General features: G+C 57.2%; 2 protein-coding genes across 2 annotated transcripts in view; both read right to left on the bottom strand.

Moving 5' to 3' along the window:
- Positions 1–9,402, bottom strand: part of HNF4A (hepatocyte nuclear factor 4 alpha) — a 34,772-nt gene extending 25,370 nt beyond the window's left edge. Inside the window, exon 1 of the mRNA XM_051803046.1 lies at positions 9,187–9,402. Within this exon, the coding sequence (XP_051659006.1) occupies positions 9,187–9,235 (49 nt within the window). The 5' untranslated portion in view covers positions 9,236–9,402. The remainder of the gene's footprint in view (positions 1–9,186) is intronic.
- Positions 9,403–11,326: 1,924 nt separating this feature from the next.
- R3HDML (R3H domain containing like) lies at positions 11,327–15,106 on the bottom strand. Its single transcript, XM_051803065.1, has 5 exons — positions 14,846–15,106; positions 13,394–13,512; positions 12,740–12,872; positions 11,565–11,680; positions 11,327–11,459 (listed from the first exon to the last, which is right to left on the bottom strand). Exons 1-5 carry the CDS (start codon positions 15,104–15,106, stop codon positions 11,327–11,329), a joined length of 762 nt encoding a protein of 253 aa, XP_051659025.1.
- Between the last annotated feature and the right edge of the window lie 388 nt (positions 15,107–15,494).

Here is a 15,494-nt window from a genome sequence, read left to right as displayed (position 1 = left end):
TCGAGCTGCCCTCCTCCTGCCCTGGGCTGGCTGGCAAAGTCATTCCCAGCTGGGGAGCTGAACTTTGGGGGAACATCTCAGGACAGGGCCAAGACATGGGAAACTGCTAATTAGCCTTTGAGTATTTGACCTGTGTCTCCAAGACTGGATAATGCTATTATTTTTCCTTTTGCATTCCTGTAAGACCCAGTGCCATTGGCCTTTTGTATCATAAAAATATTAAACTATATTATGACCATAAACTACATCATTTGAGGAAATGAACCATTTCTACCGAACGTATCACGGGACACTGAAGCCATGAACTTTCCTAAATGAATTGCCAGCTGATAAAGAGCTCAGGTATTGCTGGGAGCAGCCCCCAGCACGTGGCTCCCCACTCAGCCCTGGCGTGGGGAGCTCGTCCCGTGGGGTGGTGATGGGTGCAGGCTGGACAGGCTGGACAGGAGGCACCAACCCCACTGCCAGCATAGGCCCTGCTTGGGGGGAATTGCTCAAGCCAGAGGAGCCCCAGGGTTTTTGCTGTGCCCCAGGGTGGAGGGGGGATGTTGGGGTGTTTTGGGGATGAGGCTCTGTGAGGCAACAGGGGTGCAGGGCTCGGGATGAATAAAACATGTCCAAGTGCCTGCGGCTCCTCCAGCAGCACTCTGAGCCCACTCAGCCTCCTCGTTTCCTCACCTCCTCACCAAGGTCCCTGTGAGTGCTGGGGCTGAGCACAGAGCTGGCTGGAGGGGGACAAGTTCTGGAGGGGGCCATGGAGGGGGAACCAAAATCTACTCTGGTAAGAACTCCGTGCAACTGGTAATGTTAGAGTTGGAAGTGTTTTTCTCTTAGTTGCTTTTAAGCTTTCATTATGAGGACTGGGTAAGTCCTGCTGCAGATGTGGCTCAGGAGCAGAGGCTGTGCTGCAAGTGGCAGGATCCGTCCCCAGGCCTGCTGAGACTGCAGCACAGGGCAGTAATGCCAGACACTGGGAGCTGGGCTGAGAATGACTAAATCATTTTGCAAACGGCACAGGCAGTCACTGGAGTGTCCATGGGATGCCAGCCTAACTCCACCACCTCTTCCCCCAGGAGTCACAGCACCCACCAACATGCCACCCACATTGGGGTGCCTCTCTCTGGAGCCCCAGAACCAGCCTGGGGACATCAGCCATCAGCACCCACAAACCTGGCACGTTCACCCCGCACGAAGCAAAACGTGCGGGGTCCCGTCGGGTGGGAACCAGCAATACCAGTGGGAATAAGCACATTTTGGCAGCTCAAATCCCCACGGGAGGCCCTGGGGGTGCTGGTGCCCCTCACTCACACAGCCTGGCTACGCAGCCCCTTCTCTCCGTGCTGCGAGCGCCGAGGGGAGCGCGGGGGGTACCTGGAGTTTCCTGGAGCAGGTCGTATCTGCTGCCATTCATCTTCCAGAGGTGCTCAGCTCCGTGGGCAGAGCTAAGGGAGTCTTGCCCCTGGATGGGGCTGTCCAGCCGTGGGTGAGCCCCCCGTGGGCAGCGGGGCACGAGCCATGCCCAGGAGCTGGCTGCAGCGCAGCAGCAGGGACTGGCTAATCCCTTAATGCTGGTCACAATGAGATTTGATGGGGAGCAGGAGTTTGTGCTGCAGAGCTGCAGGTTTTAAAGGGTTCTGGCCGCTACCCAGAGGAAAATTATAAGGTGGTCCTGGGTCTGTGCCCTGCAGCTGCACCCGCAGCAGTACCTGCTGCTCTCTGGGCCACCTTTCAGAGGTGCCCTCACCCTGCTCTCTGGCCTGCCACTAGGTTTCTTCTGGGCAGGGGGTGCCTGGCCACACATGCAGCTCTGGAGGTTGATTCAGAAAACATGCCTGGGTGTGTCTGACAGCGGGAGTGGGTCTGACTCCTTCTCCAGGGAGGGGCTGACTGTTTTCTCTTTAAAATGTTTTTATATAAATACCCAGAACACCACATCCTTGAGCAACAACCTTGGTCTCCCCTTCTAGCCACCATCATGATGTGTGGGATAGGAGGCATAGGGATGAAGCAGCGTGGCAGGTGGGAGTTGCCTACCTGGTGCTCCCTATCCCAGGCAGCCTGAGATTTCAGCTGTGCCTTGTCCCACAGCCCATCCAAGACAAGCCCACTGGAAGAAAAGGGATTTTCCAACTGCTAGACTACAAGAAACCTCTCTCTGCTACCCCAGCGCTGCCCTCTCTGGGCTTTTTTCTGGAGGTGAAGCTGCTGCAGTGGGGACTGATGCCCAACATTCCCACATGGAGCAGGGAGCAGCATCAAGGGCAGGGCTGAGACTGAACTGTGTGTAACCCCATGACACCTCCCTTCACCCCTCTGTTTCCACACAGCTTTTAATGCCTATAACAGGGAAACACACCCAAGTCAACACAGACTTCTCCCAGCCGATGGCAGTCCCCAGGCACACACCCATGGATGAGCCACAGGCACTACCTGGTTCTGCTTCCACCCCCTCCATCCCACCACCATTTAGTCCTCAATGGTAGCAGACTTTAGGCAGGAGAGCAGCCAGGGCTGTGGATCTGGGTGTTTGTCCTGTTGCCCCTCCTGCTTCCTTATTCCACCCTTCATTTGTTGATGCCGCCTTTGCCCTGCCGACACCAGGCTGGTTCCCTTGGGAATCCATCAGTGCCTTGCACACTCTTCCCTGCCTGGGCACCTCCACCTGGCTGAGCCTGCCCATCCCTGGGGCAGGGCCTGCTCCTGCTCACAAGCCGTGGTGGCTGCAGGCGAGAGGCCAGGCAGCTGGATGGGAAACTGCAGCACAGGCAGGGCCCTTTTCCACGGGGTGTATGTGGGTGTGTGTTGTTTTATGCCTTCTGCTGAGCTCCCTGGTGCTGCCCTGTCCACTAACCTGACACCTTGCCCAGCCTCACAGCCCAATGCCAGATTTCCTTGGGTGACAGTAGCACCAGAGAATCCTCTTCCCATGCTGAGCCGCTGCTTTTCACTGGAGTGGTGGGGTGGACAGTGCCACCCTGGTGATGGGGTGGGATGCAGGACTTGTCCAGCCAGCTGGAAGCCAGGGCAACTTGGAACACTGGAGAGGAGCTGCAGCAGTCTCTTACCATGGGGTATCAACCATGGGGTGTCAGCCTCTTATCTTGGGGGCCGTGCAGCAAAATGATGAGCCTCCCCTGGGAGCAGAGGGGGAGAGAAGTGGTTGAGCAGGGCAGAGGAGCCGGGCTCTGGAGCCTCCATGAAGGGCACTGGGCCATAAACATGGCACGGTGGCTGTCGTTTATGTGTCAGCAAACACGCTGAGTGGGCTCGACTATTGATTCTGACCACATAAACCAGTGTTGTGGCACTTGTTCAGGTTTGTGCAGGTTTTACAGCTCTCGTTCTGAGAAGTGCCCAGGTATTTGGTTTTACTCCTTCCTTCAGGTCTATCTGTTGACATTGGCTCTCCCAGCCAGAGCGTTGGGCCATGCCAGGAAGCTGAGTGTACGGCTCTCCTTGTGTTTCCCACTTTCCCAGGTGTTATCGCCTATAAAATCTCACACACACCCATGGCCGGGACAGGTTTCTGGTGCAGAGGCAGGTGAAAGGTGCCCACTGGTCCCCACCACTGGTTGGTGGGTTTGGGTGCCCTGTGCTCAGTGGCAGGAGCTGAGCCACCCACCCTGACAGATGGATGGGCAAAGCTGCAGGGAAGGTGCTGCCCTGGGAAGTCCGGGGCAAAGTCAGAGGTCTGTAGGGCTGTGATGAAATTGGGATGTCAAAACCCATTTGGATGTCCAGAGAAGGAGAAGGTGTCAGGGCTCCCAGAGCACCGTCACAGAGGAGATGGGCCATGCTTGGTGACCTACAGTAGGAGGCATGTAGTGTCATCCATTCCCTACTGCCAGTCCTCTTCCCATCAGGAGGTGCCAGCACTGACTGTGCCCTCAGTGACACCTTGGTGCTGGGGGCTCAGGGGGCTTGAGCCCATAGTGATGGTCCCTGTCTGCCTCTCAGCACCAGAGCTCCTGTTACTGTGTGGATGCAGCTGGAGTCCCTCTGGTGGCTGCAGCATTTTGGGATAGAAAGACTGGTCTGGCCTCACAGACCCTGCAGCTTTTTGGAGCCAGGAACCTTTGACTGCTGGTGCCTTTCCACAGCCACTTGCTCTGCATGGAGCTGCTCCTCTCATAACTTCAGTGGAGCATCCTGAGCCTACCTTTATTTTTTGAGGCATGTACTTCCTGAAGGGATTTGCTGGATAATTTCAGTCCATGCTCAGGCTGAGGCTGGGAATGTGGTGCCCGTGCCCAGCACAGGAGAGCAGAGCCATCAGCCCCAGGTTCACAATACAACCACTACCTCGAAACCTGCCTTCCATGAAAATTCTGCAACACTTGCCATTTCCACATACATTTCTGCCAGGAGCCTTGTTTGCTTGAATATTTGAGGAAAGCAAACAGAGAAGGAGCCCGAACACAAACAGTTGCGGATGGTTTTTTGCAGTCTTTGCCCTGTTCTGACCCCAGGCCTGCTGGCAGAGACACTTGCAGGCATCCCCCTGCCCGACACACCCCTTGGCTCTGCCTTGTGTGCTGCCTTGAGCCCCTTTGCTGGCCCTGCTGTAAATACTGATGTATGCAAAACAAAACTCACCCAGCCCTTGCTGTCTGTGGGACCACCATTGCTCACCATCCCTTTGCACTCATGCTAAGTAAACATTTTTAATTCCATTCAAGAGATGTCATCAGATGACTAACACAGTATGTCTGACTCGCAGACCTACACCTGCCCTGCCAAGCTCAGAACATATCTCAGACACTCCTCAAGCCTTCCAGAACCTCTTGCTGCTCACTTTGCAGAGCCAGAGCTCATTTCCCACTGACAGCAGCCCTCTGGGCTCACTCCCCTGGCCCAGTGAACAGCTGGGCTGAGGCAGGAGAAGTCACAGTCCTGTGGGCAAGTGCAGAGGCCCTGTGACACTGAGCAGCATCCCTGCAGCCCCTGAAATGGGGGGAGCATCCCCAGCTCCTCCCCAGGGAAACCTTCACCAAGCACCAGCAAATAACTCTCGGGATCAGGCCAAGGCACTAAAGCAGTGATTGTCCCTTTTGCATCCCAGTAAATACCTGTGCTTCTTCCTGCCTGCATCAAGACCCTGCTCAGGCACCGGAAAGTGCTGACCTTGCCACACCAGTGTTACAGCCTCCCCCAACAGCCAGCAAGGACAGCAGGAATGGGGACAAGGAAGGGGGCTGTCTCAGGTGTCCTAACACCCACTGGTCCCTGATGGCCTCCGGGCCATGGACACAGAGCACGAGGTGTAAACAGAGGAATTAAGCAGCAGCTGACATGAGCAATCAAGGAGGAAAAGCTCAGTTCAGGTCATATCTAGTGCAAAGCTGTAAAAAACTAGATGCATTTGGCAGTGAAAAATAATTGCTTCACAATGCAAAGTAAAAATATTCGGAAATTCTGCCTCCTTTTGTGTTCCTCAGTTGAAACTGTTGCCCACATCTGACCAGAACGCCTGAGCAGCAATGACGTCTCACATTTTTCAGCTATTTTCCAAAGCTGCTTTACTGATCAGGGCCAGCCCTGATCATGCGCTGGGCCCTGCTGTAACCACGGGCCCTGGGCACCCCAGAGCTGCTCCCAGTGCTGCCTGCACTGGGACTGAGACCAATTGCCCAGATTGTGCCCAAGCGTCATCAGGAGGACAAAGGTGGAGCCAGGGGCTCATCCCCTCCTCGCTGCCCAGCAGAGGATGGTGCCTTCGCCCTCTCTCCATCCCCTGCCTTCTTGCACAACCTTTGCAGATTCCCATAGGGATTTAGCACTGGTTTGCCCAGTGGAGCCCTTTCCAGCTCCCAGCCTGTCCTCAGCACGTGGTGGTGAGGATGCTGACTGTGCTTCAGCTCCCTGGCTCTCCATGAGCTGTGGCAACACTCCCCCCTTGGCCAGGGGCCAGTGCAGGGTGCTGGGGACAGGCCACCTTTGTCACCACCTGGCAGGGCATCCCCTGGATCCCTTCCACGAGGCACAGGTCTGATGGGAGGGAAAAGAGTGCCCCCGAGGTATGGTTTGGGGGGAATGCTGATGGCAGTCTGGGGCAGGGGATGGATGGGAGGGTTGCAGTAACTGCAGTGGGAGGATGCCCCACTCCCTGATCTTACTGATGCCACCAGTGCAAAGAGAGGGCTAGACCTTAGGCTGAATGCCAGTGCCCAGATTCCCCCTTTGAATATATCCCTGGCTTCAGATGGAGGCTGAAATCCCAGAGCCCTCGAGATGGACGGGGAGAAGGAAAAATCAGAAAATGTTTCCATCTATCAAAGGAAACTGAAGATAACTCTGCAACCCCTCTAAGGCTGAAGGCTCATCCAGTGCTGAAGGTGAACCCTGGTGTGCATCTACCAGCCATGCCAGCTGGAATGGACTGTCCTTCCAGGGCTGGGAGAGCAGCACTGATGGGCTGGGCTGGGACTCAGCACCACCACCACTGTGTGAGCCCCCTCATTGCTCTGCACGGGAATAAAACTGCCAGTGGCCCTGGGAAGGGTTTGGCCACCACTTTACCATCTTCATGATGATGCATCCTGGCTGCTGTGCCCACCCTGCCACCCACCCCCATCCCAGCCCTGCAGTGCTGCAGGCTGCCAGGGGAGCACTGCCCGGTCCCCCGTCCCTCCAGCCCTTCCTCACCTCTATTTGGATAACTTTTTCACCCGTTTTATTTATGAGGGCTCCCCTCCTTCTGCCAACACTCTGAGTTTCCTCTCGCTCTGCTCTGGGAGGCCCATCTCGCTTTGTTACACTTTTTATTTCTCTCCCCCTCGCACGGCCCCAGGCTCGCAGGCAGCGGTGCCGGTCGGAGCCTTTGTTCGGCCCCGGGAGCAGATGGGAGAGCGGCCGCGGGTGGGATGGGCAGCGATTCCTCCCCGTCCACCCAACGGCACCCGGCTCTGCCTGCACTTGCCCAAGCTCAGCATGTGGCTCAGTCACTGACTCTCAGACTGAAAAATTAGGAGAAAACCAGGATTAAAAAAAAAAAATCAGGAGGAAATTAATATCAGAAATGTTTGCTTGCCTGTGTTTTAGGTCCCCGATGTTCCAGGGCTGGCAAGAGGCTGCTCCCATTAGAGCCAGATGCAAGTGGGCAGAGGAACTTCATCTTAAGTGACTAAAGGGCTTGTCCAGCTCCTTGCATTGCTTCTGTCAGGCAAAGCTGGCTGCTCGCTACAGAAATGAGGCTGGCTTTGCACCCTGGGGCAAAGCTGGACACAGGCACCCTGGATGTGGGGGCAGCCAGATCCAGCCATCCTGCACTACCATGTCTCCCAGGCTGATGGGAACAGCCCTTGAGCCTCCCCTTCTCTTGCAAAGGAGGTTCAAGTCAGTCCCAGCAAGCTGGGTGGGCCAGGAGCCATCTCCCACCAGCAGCAGGGACTTCAGCATGGAGGATGCTCAGCACTCACTGCTCCTGGGCCAGCCCTCGCTCCAGGATCTGACACTTAGCACATCTCAGAGGCATCGAGCCTGTTCCACCTGTTCACAAGCATCCTGCATTACATGGCTCCTTGCATGTTGTCCAAGAAGCACCAGTTGGACACAAAGCCACGACCTGCACTGAACAGACCAAAAACTGGGCATTTTTCTGAGTCCAGCTTTGTATGAGGTCCAGTCCCACTTCTGTATCCTGCAGCTCAGAGGCTGGGGTGAACAGAGGTCCTCCAGGGACCTGGCTCCTGTGGGCCTGGGATGCACAAATGAACAACCTGATAAAAACAGGCTAAAACTCAGCATTTCATAACTGCTTGACCACAGCTGCCTGGTCCAGCCCAGCACAGTGACACTACTACAGACCCTGTGCAGTTCCTACATGTTTCTATTGCCACAGGCCATGGATCCACCAAAAAGCTGATGAGCCCATGGCTCACCATGGGGAGATGTGATCTGAAATAAAGTGATCTGCAGAGTACTGAAGTGTTGGGGACTGGGGCCAGGATGCACAGGGCAGCGTGGATGCCACCATAGGGGTGGGTTAGGTCTGGAGGTGGCACCCACAGGAGGCTGCAGGTCTGGAGCAAGAGAAACCACCACCCAAAGCAAGGCCATGAGCAAAGTGTGAGGAGGTGGCCTGGGAGTCCCACAGGCCCTCCTGGCACCTGGCTGGAAGGTGGGCTGGGGGGGCTGCACATGTTCGTAAAGGAAAAGAGAAGCAGGACATGAAAAATAGAGGAAAGGCAAGGTAGTATGATGGAGAGCCACTGAGAGTGATGGAGAGCCATGAGGATCTGATGGAGAGCCACAGGAAGTGATGGAGAGCCATGGAGAGTGATGGAGAGCCATGGAGAGTGATGGAGAGCCTCATAACTGTGACACCTCAACCGCTGTGGCCTCACTCCACACCCTGGCCACATCCAGGGAACTGGTGTTCCCAGATCACATGGGACCAAACCAGCCCCAGCCCTTTGCTGTGCAGCAGCACAGTTGACCTGTCCTGAGGATAACAGCGAGCTGATGTCAGCCCGGGCAGGGGCACCTGTGCCCTGGTGCCCATGTGGATTTGTTGGCAGTTGGCACCCAGCACAGCCAAGGAGCAAAGCGGCGCGGGGCTGCTCCGGGATGGTGCCCGCTGAGCCATGCAGGGAGCACAGGCACAGGCCTAGAGAGCATTCCCTGAGGCCAGGAGCCTGGGCAGCAGCGTGCCACCTGATGCTCTGCACCACAGAGGCTGTGGTTCATCCAGGTGCTGCACTCCCTGCTGGGAAATCTGCCCAGCTGTAACGACGGCTCAGCCCCGGCCCTCGGCAGAGCCCAGCACTGGCTGTGCCCGCTGTGCCCGCTCACACAGCCCGGCTGTGCCACGGGCTACCCACAGCCCGAGCACCAGGGCTGGCTGCATGTCCTGAGGCAGCACATCACCTCCTCTAAGCTGCTGCCACTTGTGCTGCCAGCCCTCCAGCAGCCCCTCTGCCGGCTTGGGCACGTGCCTTCTTCTTCGGGCCAAGTAGAGCGGGAGAGAGAGAAATCGCGTATACAGATGTATTCATATCGCATAAAAAATCAGTCAGAACCCTTTTCCTGCCTCCATCTCCAGCCTTTGCAGGCGCCTGAGCCGGTGGGGGCCAGGCAGCGTGGCGGGGCTGGGGCGTGGGGTTGGGGGCTGCTGCCCGCTGGCAGCCCCGGTCCCCGCGAGCGACGCCGGGACGGCAGCGCGGGCGATGGGAACGCCGTACTCACCATATGGAGCCTCCATCTTAGCGCTTAGCTGGGTGCTTACATTGACCATGTCTCGCCGGCTACTGCTATGGGGACTTGGGGTGGAAAAACCAGAGGAAGTAGAGGAACAAAAAAAGAAATCTAAATAAATAAATAAAAATGTCTCTCACTAAGGAACTGGGTGAAGGCAGGAGGGAGCAGCGGAGAGGCAGGGCGAGGAAACCTGCCTCTCCTGTTATCTTATTGATTCGCTTAATCAGGGCTAATGTGGGTGGAGATGTTAAATAGTAACCAAGCTCTTATGGAAACCAATCTGCAAGGTGCCGTTGCTGTAGCTATAGTAACTGCTGCCAAGCTAGAAACTCAAACATGGCTTTTACTGGACTCTTTTGGGGCTCCCGTTTGCAGACAGTGTCAAGGCCAGGGCAGTGGCTGGGCTGGGGTTCACCCCTGGCCACGGAGATGGAGTGTCTGGATCCAACTCTGCAGCGCCCCAGGCACTGCCGAGTTCTGTGCCATCACCCACCCACGGTGGGAAAACCATGTCTGAGCCCACCTGCAGCAAAGGACAAACATGGCACGGGGGGCCAGGGGCTGTGGGGCAAGTGTGGGGGCTGGCAGGGGCAGAGTGGAGCCTGGCTGAGGCACAAGGGGCAAAATGCCCCGACCATGAGTTGGGACTTGTCTGCCTGGTGCTGAACTGGGGGGTTGTTTGGGGATGGGGAGCTGCAGGGATGCTGTGGTGGGATGCAGGGTGGTACCCTGAGTGCTGGGCCAGGCACAGGGAGTTTGCAGCTCCTCCCTGTATCCCTCTGCTCCCCAAACTGGAGGGACTCTCAGGGTGCCCCAGCCACTCACAGACATTTGTGCTCCCTTTGGGACTGCAGCACCCCAGACCTCATGGTGGCAAATGTGCGGGTGGGGTCCCCAAAGTCCCTGTGGGGCTGTGGCAGCCCCTGTGCCACCAGTGGCTCCATGACAGGAGCACTCCAGGCTCCTGGGGGCTGCCCTGAGGCAAGCAGGGCCACATACAACAAGGGTTGCTGAGAGGGCACCAAATATATAGGGAACTCAGAGGAGAAAAAGTGATTGTCCAGCAGTGCAGAGCCTTCCACATCCCCTGCACATCTCAGGACAGGGCCAGGCTGAAGGAGGTACAAAGGGGTCCCCATCAATCCCAGGACCCCCCAGCACCTCAACTACTGAAATCCTGCAGCCCTGAGGGGACAAACTTAGGACATCTGCTCCTCTGGATGGAAAAGCAAATCCCAAGGGAGCGTGCAGTGGGAAGAGTGCTGCCAGGATGCAGAGGGCTGTGGCATAGGAATACACAGCTGGATGCTCAGATCCAAGGTCTGGAAATCTGGGGGCCTCTGAGTTTTCTGACTGCTGAGAGGTTCCAGAGAGGGAGGGAATGTGGACAATGGGGTGAGTTAGGGCAGCAGGATCACATGGAATGGCCTGGGTGGGACAGGGAGTTCGTGGCCCTTCAGCATCACCATCACCTGGTGACCCAGCAGTGCTGGCTTCTCCCACACGATGGAGCAAAGCACCCAGGCATCTCCTGTGCCCAGAGCCCGTGGCCCCACCCAAGGCTTCTGCACCACTTTGCAGTTTACCCTCCAAACCAGAGCAAAGACACTGGCTTGGTGTAACCCCGAGGCTCTGCCTGTGAGTGAGGGAGGACCGACACGAGCATGGGGGTCTCCAGGCTGCTTTATTGGGGGCTCAGAGCTGGGTCCCCGTGGCTGGAAGGGCTGCTGTGGAGCAGGGGCACGCTCGGGGTTCCCCACTTCTCCAGCTGCTCACCATGAGGGAACATCTTGGTATTTGCTTACACCAGACTCTGCCTTAGCACCGAGGGGGGCAGTGGGGAAAGCCCCCCGAGTCTGCAGAGCAGGGACCACGCCAGCCAGCCCCACTCCCTCCATGCACCCCCAAACCTTCCCTATTTCAGAAAATAGGAACCTGAACTATCCCTAGTTCCCCCAAAGTGAGAAGCAACCAGGTGACGTGAGCACTGCAGGAGAGGTGGGTTAGAAAAGCAGTTTCCTACGCGGCACTGGGGATGAAGCAGGTTGGACAGCCGGGCTGCTGGGGGTCAGTGTTTTAAATAATTCTGGTTGACCCCATTCCCGGGGTTCCTCCTGGGGCTGCAGCCCTAGAACCAGCTGACTTGGTTGGATTTGACTCCGGAGAAGCACATGTTGTTGGAGCAGCCCCGGCCGTAGGTGGGGGGGCAGGCTGAGCACGGCCGCCCCACCTTGTACGGTGCTTCTCCCAGCCAGTTGCCCCTAAAAAGAGAGGAGGGCATCACCTCTGAGCACCAACACCTCTACTTGTCACCGGTGAGAGGAGGGAGGATGGCAGGGGGAGGGAGGTTCCCTCCAGGCACTTACTTGATGGCGTAGTTGCAGACGAGGAGGATGGCGTGACGCCACGTGCTGCCCCACACCTGCACGTTGGCACAGGTGCCCAGGGCACAGCCCAGGCGGCTGGAGGTTGCCCACACCATCTGTTCCAGGACAGAGAACAGGCACTGTAGATGTCCATCCACCCAGGCATCCCGCAGACCATCACCTCGAGACCCCAGAACAGGGCTCTGTCCCACCAGGGCATCACAGCCCACCTGCCTGAGTCTCCTTGGCGGGTGCTGTCCCATCACGGGCAGTGCTTTGTCACCAGAGGGTGACTTTTTGCTCTCCCTCTCCTGCCTGCAGCCTGCACTGCCCTGCAAGGGGCTGCCTTGCCAAGCTCACAGGAGTGAGCAGCAGCATCTGGGTCACTTCTCCAATTTACCCAAATTAGCTCCCAGACCTCACCCTGAATCATGGCCAGCAGCTTACCCTGCACACAGGGAGGTCGAGCAGAGACAGAAGCTCCTCTTAAAGCCTCCCCAGACTGACTTTCTTCCTTAAAAAGTGTATATTGCCCTTTTGCAACTCCGAGAATCCCTGAGCACCCACATAGAGGAACCACACGGGGATGCACGTGCTCAGGTAAAGGCTGGAGCTGTGCAGAGGAGGTAATTAGGGGTTGGTACAGCTTTGCTACCGAGCACAGGAGCTGGGGAGTTTTTCAACTTGTGCTGGCCAGGCTGTTGGGGGATGTGCCAGGGGATGAAGGGGCTGCATTCCCAGGGAGGTGAACACAGCTGGGTGCTGTAATTGTGCTCCATCACAGAGGAGAGGGTTCACACTTGGCAAAAGTACAAAGGGGCTTTTTTTTCCTCTTCACTCACCACCTTCGAGTTGCCAGTGGTGTAGTAAGGGAAAAAAGGCCAAAGCAGGGGAAAAAAAGCCTTAAAAAAAGTAATGGAAACCTTGCCAACAGGCCAGAAGGGCCCAGCTGCTCTTCAGTGGGTTGTGAGCCCCTGGGACCTCCCTGCAACGGCCTGAATCCTGCAAGGCTCCGGGACAGGAAGGCATTGCCACCGGCAGACACGCTGCCAGGATCTGAAGCTGGCAGCTGCCAGGATTTGATCCTGGATCCCAGCTGCTGCTGGGAGAGGGGCTGTGAGCTGCACAGGGCCCCCCTCTGGGGTCCCGGGGGCTGTGGGGGCTGCAGGGCTCACCTGCGTGTAGTGGCTGCAGACGGAGCCGCTGCACTTGCTGGGGCAGCGGGGGCTGCACTCGCGGGGGTGGGGGAAGGAGTAGTGCTGCTGCTCCTGGTGCCAGGATTTCACCATGTCCGTGACCGAGCGGTACCTGCGAAAGGCACTCCATGTGGACCTCCCCCACATCAGAGGCCGTGGGTGAAGGAGAGGAAGGGAAGGCTCCACATTGAGGAGAGAGAAACAGTTTGGAGCCAGGGCCTATCAGGACCAAGCATTCCTGGGGGAGAAGGGGGCAATGACAGCCTTGTGCCAAGCCCACTTGTGCCCAAGGCCAGAAGACCTGGACCTTCATGGAGACACCTGAGCTCTCAGCCATGTGGTAGAGATTTAGGACCCACATCTCCCTGGTCCCTGTGCCTGGCAGAGACAGGAGTAATGCCCCACTTCTCAAATGAACAGAGGGCACCTCTGCTTTCCTATATTTACCCTTCTGCAAGAGCTGGACCCTTCTCCACCCCAGAGGGGCTTGGTGTGCCTCTCAGCTGCATCCCAGTCCTGTGCAAGCCCAGCTCAGAGCCTCTCTGCTTCTTGACCACAGGGCTGCTGCTACTCCTCCTCTGCTGTGGGGTCTGGGGGGTTCCCAGGAGCTCATTCTGCCCCCAGGGCACTCACCTGCCCGACTGGATGGAGAGGTTCTGCCCCACATATTTCATCAGCTCAGGGGGCCCGTGGTCCCACAGGCAACGCGCAGCCCACGCCTCTGCTGCCCTGGCCAGCCGCTCATCCCACACCTGGCCAGGGGAAAGGAAAAGGGCAGCCAGGAATCTTGGCTTCCCAGAGGAGGGAAGAGGAGAAACCTGCTCCATTGTGCTCAGGGGGCTTTCTGAGCACCCATGAGTGTCTAAAAAATATGACATGTGCATCCAGGCTGGGCAGTGCCCAGGGGAAGCACAGCAGCATGCCCAGTGATGGGCCTCTCCTGCTGCCACCACGGCTCCTGGGCACTGCCCACTGCCCAGGCAGAGCAGGGATGCCCTGAAGCAATGCAAGCCCTGTGTGAGTGATTCCCTGCAGGAATGGGCTCCTGAAGAAGGTGGAGCTGCACCCAGGGGTGAAACCCTGCAGTCCTCACAGCTGTCCCCAGCCCTCAGTGCAGCCCTGGCCACCGACTGACCGGTGAGCACAGCTGCTTCCTTCATGCATTATTTAAAGCTTCCTCACCCATCCTGAACTGCTTTGGGGAGATGCCTCTGTGAGTTATTTTGGAAGGCAGGAATTGAGGCCAAGCAAGAAGCAGCACAGGATGCTCCTGGGCATGTCCGACCTGGTACCAAACAAACCAGGCTGCTGCATGCTTCTCCCAAACCAGCATCCACGGACCACCCAGGTGCTCCATCGGAGCTCCAGTCCCTTCCCTGGGAGCAGAACTGCACATGGCACCTCCTACCTGGAGAGTCCCACCCTGTGCAGGCTGGAAATCCCTCCTCTTGGTGGCTCCCCATTTCTCCTCCCTTGAGGGCTGGGTTAGGAGCTTCAACCAGGGTGGAGACAACTTGGGAAAAGCTCTGCTCAGGGTGACCCTTGTCTGGAGGGGCCTGACCCTGTGAGGGTGCCCAGGCCCTCTCTGACCCACTGCTGCACGTTTCTTCTCCCAGGGGCTGGCATCACTGGGCACACTCCCAAAGGACCCTGGAGCTTGGAATGTGGTCATCCCTCCCAGCTGCAGTTAGGGGAGAGGCTCCCACCTGGTCTTTGGGTTGGACTCAGAGCTTCTCATGCTTGTGGCCGCATCCCTTCCTCTAGTGCTACCTCTGCAGCTCAGCTGGAGGGATCCTGCCATCCCACAGCCAGCAAGCTCCCAGGTGTCCCAGACACAGGACCACAGGTCCTAAATCTACCCTCATGTGGAAGCATCTCCCTCTGGAGCTCCACTCCTCCTGCGCAGAGGCTGGATGTGTCTGCCCTGCCCTGGGGACATGAAACATCCCCCGGGACAGGTGTTCAGCATCCCGACATCCCCATGGGGTGGATGCTCCATCCCTACTAATTTGGGCTCCCAAAAGCGAGCCCCTCGACCCCACCACAGCCTTGGACCCCAAACTGCCCATCTGGAGCCTGACTCACCATGAACTCCATGTTGGCAGCAGGGGGGGACACCTGAGCCCGCACTTGGTTGTGGTAATCCAAAATCACGCTCATGTCGTGGGGAGAGAGGTATCGCTTCCGACGGCTCCGGGGGACCCCCGCGCCCCACAGCAGCCCCGCGGCCGTGCCCCCGGGCGGGGACAGCAGCTCGGTGGCATTGGGCAGCAGGAAGGAGCTGGAGAGCTGTGTCACCCAGCAGCCCAGGGCGCTGAGGTACAGGTGCCAGTGCAGCACAGCCATGCCAGCCCGCCCGCTGCGACCCGTCAGCGCCTTTCTGCTCCCGCACGGAGTTCAGCAAGGACAAGGGGGATGGCCGGTCCCTGCTGCAGGGGGTGGATCTAGGAGAGAAAACAACACAGGCACCGCTCAGGATTGCAAGCCCCACTTCCCAAAATAAGACGGAAATTAATTTTCTTTTCTTTTTTTTTTTTTGGACTTTTCAAAATAAATGTTTTTAAATTAATCTCTTTAATAACCTTATTTATCACAGCAGTTTCCCCCTGACTGTCAGGGATATATCTGGGGGATTGGTTTTCTTGTTGTTTCTTTTAAAAAAAAAAAAAAAAGTAAAATCAGTAAAAAATCTCCCCCATTTTTTCACTTATGGCACGTACCTGCGGGGCAGGGG

Source organism: Manacus candei, unplaced genomic scaffold, assembly GCF_025592945.1.
Source record: "Manacus candei isolate 608988 ecotype Guabito, Panama unplaced genomic scaffold, ASM2559294v1 h1tg000057l, whole genome shotgun sequence".
Taxonomy (NCBI): domain Eukaryota; kingdom Metazoa; phylum Chordata; class Aves; order Passeriformes; family Pipridae; genus Manacus; species Manacus candei.
This window is presented reverse-complemented; position numbering and strand designations above follow the sequence as displayed.

Excerpts from the sequence above, each read along its gene's own strand:
- R3HDML (XM_051803065.1), bottom strand. The coding sequence starts at position 15,106 with ATGGCTGTGCTGCACTGGCACCTGTACCTCAGCGCCCTGGGCTGCTGG. Across the intron at positions 13,513-14,845 it reads CTGCCAACATGGAGTTCATG|GTGTGGGATGAGCGGCTGGC; the intron begins GTGAGTCAGGCT and ends TCCCCTGGCCAG. Across the intron at positions 11,460-11,564 it reads GTCTGCAACTACGCCATCAA|GGGCAACTGGCTGGGAGAAG; the intron begins GTAAGTGCCTGG and ends CTCTCTTTTTAG.